The following is an 8,479-nucleotide window of genomic DNA, read 5'->3' on the forward strand; positions in this document are numbered from 1 at the left end:
TAAACATCATAATAGATAGATAGATAGAACAATAGAATGATAGAGCGATAGATAAAAAATAAAGGTCACAACTGAACATAGAGGACGATCTCTAAGTGGCGGTCTCCAAAATTAAACCAAGAATAGTCTTACGCTGTAAACATTATGATAGATAGATGGGATAGGATTTTAAAAATGGCTGAACATAGAGGACGATCTGGCAGTCTTGCGCTGTAAACATTGGGCTCAACTTTCTCTTTCAGTGAGGTTAATATTAAACATTAATAAAAATGATAGACTGTTAGACTGTTGAACTTGTGTTCTCAATAAGCTTGTTTATTTCCTAGTGTTGCGGCTGGAAGGGCATCCGCTGCATAATACATATTCTGGATAAGTTAGCGGTTCATTCCGCTGCGGCGACCCCTGATTAAGGGACTAAGCCGAAAATGAATGAACAAGCTTGTTTATATTAGTTCATATTGATGTGTGTGCAATGTTAGCATATTTGTAACCATCTATAGTGGGGGTCACCAGTTGGTGGTCGCGAGCTGAAACATTTGGAAACCCCTGCATAAGACCACCAACTGATACCTGCTGTAATCCAAAGGGAGCAATGAATAGCAAGACAACCAGGATGAATGTTAAAAAAATATTTATTGACAATTGTGTAAAAAAATAGCTTTCTAAACAATTTACATTGCTAAACCCAAAAACAAAGTCCGAGTTGCAATCATGCCTACTGAAGGTGAAAAATAACAACACATAAAAAAAACCATCACTCGTTCCTCAAACATTCATGAGGTCATTTCCTCCAACATATGCACAGCAGACAGTTTAAATTAGGTGACAAACAGGACTTCAGACTGGTAGGTTTCCCACCATCAGCAGTACTCCATGCATCGAGAAACACAAGTGCTTTTGAGGATTATTTACAAATGTACATATCGTTCTCACGAAAAAAAAAGGCTTTAAATATGGTAAAAATACATTTAAATAATTTGTGGGCCCTTCGGTGGTGGAATGAGAAAACTTTGCAGAAAAAATTGCTCTATAAATAAATAAATAAATATTTCCACTTCGATCTCGTGTTTTCTTCTTTAAGACACTCCAATAAATATCATTCACACGTAAGCCTCGTCATGGAATCGACTCAATCTATTTACAATATAAACAAAAATAGTATGCAGAAAATGTAGTCTTAAGTTGTAGTTGCATTGCTTTGTGCATCTGTGACATTGAGTGGTAGTCGTTGAGGGTTACTCAGTTTAAAGGAAGAGGAAAACAGACAGCGGTCTGGAAGAGTGAGGTAAGACTTTATATATTCTGCAGAGGTTTCATGAGGTCCATTTGGTTACTCTCTCTCTATCTCTGACATATTAGAGTAAGACCGACAGTCACCGGCCAGAGGCAGGCAAAGTGGAAGCAAGACGGTAAAAAAGACATCTGGTTAAGGAGTAGAGTGTTACAGTGGCTATTACTCAATTCAAGTATTTCCACAAAAATAAAACGAACAAACAAAACCCTTGATCTTGCACAGAAGGCACTAAAATTATTACGCTCGGCTGATCTGCGTCCTAACGGAACAACCCTTACAGATCACAGCATGACTTCTGTTCACAGTCGCTGTTTTGGGTGTTCCCCAGCTCCTCCCTACACTGGGCGTTCGATCTGGATCCTCTGAGCCAGACGTGTGGGACCCTGAGCCACAGGCGAGCAGAGATAACAGATCACACTAAAAGGTGGACCTCTCCCTTTTTTTTTTTTTTTGGCCTAGCCTAGAACTCCCACCTAGCAGCGATACTTGGAACAAAATGTTTTGCTCAGTCCGCAGGTCCCCTGGGTGGTTTGCTGCTGTAATGGAAAGTCTCTATGTGCCCGTTCAGACAGAGTCATTTGCACACGGTGACTGCTGGGAAAGCAGCGGGCTGATGCTCATGGCTGATGCTGTGGAGCCTGATCTCAGTGCTGTCAGTAGGGGGCGCCGTGCTCTGCATCCAAGCGTGGTTGATGATGTCCTCAAAAGACGGCCGATCTGCAGGGCGGAGGGCCAGGCACCACTTGATAAGCTGCTGACATTCTGTAAAAGAACAGGATGTTTGATTAGCTCTGCTGTAAAGCCATAAAACTCCTTGAAGGTGGCGCCGTGTGATTGAGCGAGTCTCACCTGTGGAGATTCTCCTCCTGAACAGCACCTGTCCTCGCACGATCTCTTCGTCCTGCTCGAAAGGGATGTCCCCGCAGACCATATCGTACAGCAGAATGCCAAGAGACCACACAGTGGCAGATCGACCGTGGTAGCGGTGAAATTTGATCCACTCTGGAGGACTGTAAACACGTGTGCCTGATGGGAGAATGACAAAAAAAATAAGCATATGATCATAAACAAACCCCCATGTGAACTTTGTAATCAACAAACCCTCATATAACCTTTCATTTAAGGATCCACTAAAGTAACCAAACACTGTAGTAAAAGGTGCGGCAGGAAAAGGTGTGTCGTGTTTGAACATTATTGTTATGGCGCAACGTTACTGTGTACAGTCATGCGCTTGGGAGCGTGAGAGTAGGTGTGTGCATGTGGAGAAACTGGTTGCCATGTGACTTGTGTTTACAAACTTTGAGTTGTAACAATTCCAGTTCCCACCGGAGGGGGCGACAAAACCAAACCCACGGAACTGCGTTTCCCCCAAGCAACATTATACAAAAAATAAACAAATCATCACGTTGGCCGATTTATTAAGCTTGACAAGGGTAGTGAACGACGAAAGGGGGTCATGATATGCATTTCTCAAATGAGAAATGGCAGATTTGCTTGATATATGTGGTTTAAATCGCTTCTACGTATAAACACACACCCTTTCGAGCTTGACAGAATTTCTAAATCTAACAACCAGCCTTAAGCGCCATCGAATTTACAATTTTAATATGGATTAAACTATTATAGCCTGTGTATGTTTTGTTTACAAACAAACGTCACACTCGACGTATTTTGATATTTGAAGACATTTGTATACATTTAAACATTTATACAGTATTAACATGAGCAGGCAAGCCTATATTTTACGTTACACTCCCCGACCCTCTAATTCCGTGACCGTGGGAACCCTGTCTTGAAGGTCATGCAAATGGCTCTTACCGTCGAAATCGGTGTAAACGGTGTCTTTCAGCAATGCTCCTGATCCGAAGTCGATGAGCTTCAGATCGCCGGTTCGCAGGTCGATGAGAATGTTCTCGTCTTTGATGTCGCGGTGAACGACGCCGCTGTTGTGGCAGTGACGCACCGCTTCCAGAACCTGGCGGAAAAAGTTCCTGGCCAGCTCCTCCGGTAACGCGCCCTTCTCCGTGATGAAATCAAACAGGTCCTTGACGACCTCCGGTCTTTCCATGACGATTATGAAGCTGTCCGGTCGCTCGTACCAGTCCAGCATCTTGATCACGCCACGGAATCCGGTCCCGACCTTCTTTAACAGGACGATCTCCATAGGGACGCGCGCGCCATTGGGCTGGAAACGGAGGACATGCTCGTTTTACTGACGCTGTCATTTATTATTTATACGCGACATTTACACATACACATAACATGAATATAATCTAATTAAATTACTCACCAGTTCTCCCCATTCGGTCACACGATCTTTTGCAACATGCTTGATGGCAACCTAGAAAAAAATAAACAAATCGTTAAACAATGAAGCGATGTTATATTTAGGATGTTTAAATATGTTACAAACACGCTTAATATTCATTCTAGACGTCCACGCTTATGTAAACAAAATCCTCCATTGAGGGAACCTACCGGCGCGCCATCGGCGATCCGTAAACCTGCATACACCGTCCCGAAACCACCGCTTCCAAGCACTGTGCCGACTTGATACACTTTCTCGAAGGGCTCTTTCTCCTTAACTGTCGATAAAACATAAGATAGATTTATAAGAATGAAAAAGGGCACAGAATTATATAATAATTGCAAATCTGACGCACGCGCTATTCCCAGCACTGTCTGCTGACGTGAACGAGCGCCCAACACACACAACCACACACACAAATGAGCACGAGAATAACCGTCCTCTAACCTTGAAGCTGGATTTTCGCCGGCATGTCCACGGTGGAAATGTGAGCAAATGTGTTGAATTTTGATAGAAGCATGTTATAATCCAAAATGCGAGTTCTTGTTGAGGGTTATTCCAATGTGGAGGTCGAAAGCCGTCGTCTTGAGATGGATGTAGGGAAGGTCTAAGCGAGGGATCCGATCTAGAAGCCTGTAGAAATCCCTTCTCATCGAGGCACGGCGGGTTAGGATTCCCAACACGAACTTCAGAAGACCGCGCGAGGTCTATTCCAGTTTGGAATATAAAACTTACAATATAAACAAACGATTAATATCACGAAGATAAATATTATTGTCTAAGGTGCTCGACGAACACAAACACCCGGCTTTCTAAATTGTAAGGGAGGGGCAGAAGCCGTTATATACCAGTAGTAAAAGGGAGGGGTGAAGATGAGTACGTCAGCGATAGCTCCTCCCACAAACAAGCCTCAGCCAATGAGTAATGCGCCTGCCTCTGCAGAAAAAGGTCAATCAAATATGAAAATAAAGGAAACGTAGACGTGGCGGGAATCAAAACGCGCCAAATTGTCCAGGCTTTTTTTGAGGGCGTTCAACCGGCGTGGGGGCAGACATGGAAAATGATTCACATGGCTGTGTGTATTAAACAACGACGCAACGAAAAACCTGACGCAGATTCGAAACATTAATTCAGAGAAGTGAGCAGAGTATAGCCTATTACAAAACACATCCATGCATCATATAGGATATATTTAAAAATACCCCAAATGTAAGTTTTTATTTTACTTGATAAAAAAAACATTACATATTTTTCAATCACATAATTATATTCAATTCAGAGCATTTACATGATATACATTGTGCAGTTTCAGTAAAGAATAACACTAAACTAAGTAAATAAATAAATAATATAAGAATTATATACATCCTTATCGTCAGGTGGATTTATAGTGCAAATCATAATAGTAGATACACATTTTTATATATTTTTATATACATTATTCTTGTGCAGAAACTATGATGCAAAATTAATAGTTTGTCTATGCAGCTCATCTTCATACAAATGATGAAAGGTAACAAAGTTAAGAATGTTCTGCATAGTTCCTACAACCCACGTTTTCCTTCTCATGAAACATCATCAACTCAAAGACAAGTGTTTTGTTTGTTTTGTTTCAGTCATGTGAAGTAGGTCTTCAAAGTGTATACGGAGACCGCATGCACTGCATTACCTCATTAATCTCAAATTAGCGCGCAAAGTTTTTTTTTCTCCAATTGGCGAGCAACAGGCTTTATTTAAACAGAGAACAATGCCGGTCGCTATGGAAATGAGGCGCATACCAGGCATTCTTTCGAATTGGGTGGCCAGTTTTAAACTCGGCGGCAGGATGTGGGAAACTTGAGATAAAAGACTTCAGGTCCCTTCCCCCCACGTCTCTTGTCCTCTCTTTCCCGCCCAGATTATTGTTTGAATGCCACTTGCTCTCCCCGTCTAATGTATTTTCCCCGCCCTTTTGGTAATAGGCCTAAACACAAACAAAGCAGCGTGAGTAAACCTATATTACACCTGTTTTTTGGTCTTTTTCATCTTTACTGACTGGTCAGACACCACAGACAAACAGTTATTTATGCACCTGTCAGTTTTGAGAATTGGGCTTTTCATAAAGTAATTTTTTAACATTAAAAAATAAATTTAAAAAAGAAGATAAATATCATAAATGTTGTGTTTAAATGACTACATATATATATATATATATATATATATATATATATATATATATATATATATATATATATATATATATATATATATATATATTGTATTAGGGCTGAACAAAATATTGTTTTAGCTTTGATATCGCAATGTGCGAGTTTGCAATAGTCACATCGCAGGGATCTGCAATGTACTGGGGATTATAGTTGACCAGACATAACAACATAGCTTAATATCAAATTTTAACCTTTGAGTAAAAGTTTATTATTTACAATATTCAACGTTTGTAGCTTAAAGCTTAATTGTACATTTGTATTCAATTAAAATGCTATAGTGTTATTACTATTTTTATTATAATACAGTGATTATTTAATCTCTGCTGCTGAATACTGTTTGACTGCCCAGAAAATCATAAATCTTTGTAATTTGCATCTTTTGTACTATGCTTGTCATTTTTATTTTGTATTTTATGCAGATACACTCCCCTACACAATCATCTCAATCGATCTAAAATTATGAATTCTTTACAAGCTATCTGGTGAAATCGCATTTACAATGCAATATATTTTAAATTTTAAATTATAGTTATATTTTAGTTTATTTATAAATATTTAAATATAAATAATATTAAGCATATATCTTTTTACATAGGGATTTGCTTTGACTGTATACAACATTTTATTCTACAAAGTGATTTGTCATGATGAAATTGTCAACAAAAAAAAAAAAGAAAATGAAGAAATAAGATATTTGAACCTGAATTTATTCACATTTGATTGAATGTGTTCACATTTTTGTGCTGGAAATGTATGCAAATGTGCACATATGTAATAATAATAAAAATAATAATGTCTAATTGGCATATTTAAACATACAATATTAGAAAACTTATGATACAAAATTTTGCAATTCTTAATCATCCTGCAAGTATAGTAAAACCTATTAGACCCCTCCCCACATCCCAGTCTTAATAGCAAAAGTCACATATTAGTGTTCACATTTTTGTGCTAGAAATATACGCAAATAAAAAATAATGCCTCATTTGCATATTTAAACATGCAATCTTAGAAAATTTATGATACAAAATTTTGCAATTCTTAATCATCTGCAAGTATAGTAAAACCTATTAGACCCCTCCCCCCATCCCAGTCTTAAATAGCAAGAATCAAGTCTAAATGCACTCAATGACCCAATTGAGGCAGTAACTTGATCCTGCCTCAGAAGCTGGATTGAGACGCATATACAAAGAAACAACTCGGCCAAGTTCTGCTTGTACAGGCCACATATGTAAACTTTACTCCTCCCAAACAAAACAGCATCAGTACACAGACGTTTGGGAGTCCTGCAAAAATGACACGTGGATGCGACACAGGGATGCACAAATGGGAAAAAAAACTCAAAACATTAATAGCCATATGGGCTGAAGAGGGAGTTTAACAGCGAATTTTGATGCTCAGCATTTGCATAATGACAGAAGTGATCTCGGTTATATTTGCAAATAGCGTGGGAAGATTGTATTTATATCTGTTCTGTGGAAGTGTGGCTGAGTGAATGTGCATTTCCAATTAGATGCAATTGATCCCAAAACATGACGTGCTCCAAATATATTTGAATACTTGTATGAACGTCATTGCATTAAATAATAATATTAATTAAAAAAAATCAACAATTATCAATTGTAACCTGGAATTATAAAATAAACTTATGTTGCATGGGTATATTTTTAGCAATAGCTAACAATAAATTGGATGGGTCAAAATCATTCATGTTCCTTTTATGCCAAAATGATTGGACTATTAAAGGTCCTAGGAAATTAAAATAAAGATTTTTTAGATGTTAGTATCAGTATTATTCGTTTTTAGGATATTTATAAGCTAGTGTGCCCTAAAACAGTGAAAAAATTCAAATTCAGAAGATATAAAATTCATATAAAAATCTAAAGCTTGTAGTTTGTCACTTCCACCTAAATGGATGAACGATTTTATTCACACTTTCTCATCACACCATAACCAATCAAACGCTCTCTAGTATCTGACATGCCCCGCCCCCTTTAGGACGCTTTTTATTTGCTAGGGATGTCCCAATCAGTTTTTTTTTGCCCTTGATTCCAAGTCATTTGATTTTAAGTATCTACTGATACCGAAACCTGTTCCAATACTTCTATAATACATAAAAAACAGATCAAAGAAGAACGAAGAAACAGATCCAGGATGGAGTCAATCCATTGTGTGGTAAGGCTTAGTAGAGATATGGGAGATACGGAGCTGTCTGTGGTGAACAAAACATGGGGTACATCTTATAACAGGACAAGTAGTTTGTCAGAAATCTTCTTATAAAGGGCTAGCAGAGCTTTCTTGGTGAAACAGTGGCAACACAGCATTTCAAATCGCGGTTCTACGTTTGTTTTTGAGGTGTCTTATCAGGTTTGTTGTGTTAAATGTAGCCATTTATTTTCCACCTCTTGCAATGCCAATGTTGGCAATGGCAATGTCGCCAATGGCAATGTTGTCGACATCAACTTTATAATACCTCCAGACCGCAGACATACTTGTGTTTTCCGTTTCAAGCTGCTTCCGTGTTCTACTTTGCCGGCAGTTAACCAATAACGTCTCTGCAACAAAGTGATGTTATGCCGCACGCGTTGCTGTTTCTCTGCGAAGTCAAGAAAGAGGTCTAACTGTGCCACGGCATAACTATAGATGTGTTACAAATAATAACAATATATA

General features: G+C 38.6%; 1 protein-coding gene across 1 annotated transcript; it reads right to left on the bottom strand.

Annotated features, from left to right (window-relative positions):
* Nucleotides 1-614: 614 nt before the first annotated feature.
* pim1 (Pim-1 proto-oncogene, serine/threonine kinase) lies at nucleotides 615-4,428 on the bottom strand. The gene is made up of 6 exons (XM_056464029.1): nucleotides 4,050-4,428; nucleotides 3,773-3,879; nucleotides 3,585-3,635; nucleotides 3,113-3,479; nucleotides 2,144-2,320; nucleotides 615-2,056 (listed from the first exon to the last, which is right to left on the bottom strand). The coding sequence occupies exons 1-6, from the start codon at nucleotides 4,120-4,122 to the stop codon at nucleotides 1,869-1,871; spliced, it is 963 nt and encodes a 320-aa protein (XP_056320004.1). The 5' UTR covers nucleotides 4,123-4,428; the 3' UTR covers nucleotides 615-1,868.
* Between the last annotated feature and the right edge of the window lie 4,051 nt (nucleotides 4,429-8,479).

The sequence above is a fragment of the Danio aesculapii genome, chromosome 8, assembly GCF_903798145.1.
Source record: "Danio aesculapii chromosome 8, fDanAes4.1, whole genome shotgun sequence".
Taxonomy (NCBI): domain Eukaryota; kingdom Metazoa; phylum Chordata; class Actinopteri; order Cypriniformes; family Danionidae; genus Danio; species Danio aesculapii.

Excerpts from the sequence above, each read along its gene's own strand:
- pim1 (XM_056464029.1), bottom strand. The coding sequence starts at position 4,122 with ATGCTTCTATCAAAATTCAACACATTTGCTCACATTTCCACCGTGGAC. Across the intron at positions 3,880-4,049 it reads GGCGAAAATCCAGCTTCAAG|TTAAGGAGAAAGAGCCCTTC; the intron begins GTTAGAGGACGG and ends TTTTATCGACAG. Across the intron at positions 2,321-3,112 it reads CGTTTACACCGATTTCGACG|GCACACGTGTTTACAGTCCT; the intron begins GTAAGAGCCATT and ends TTCTCCCATCAG.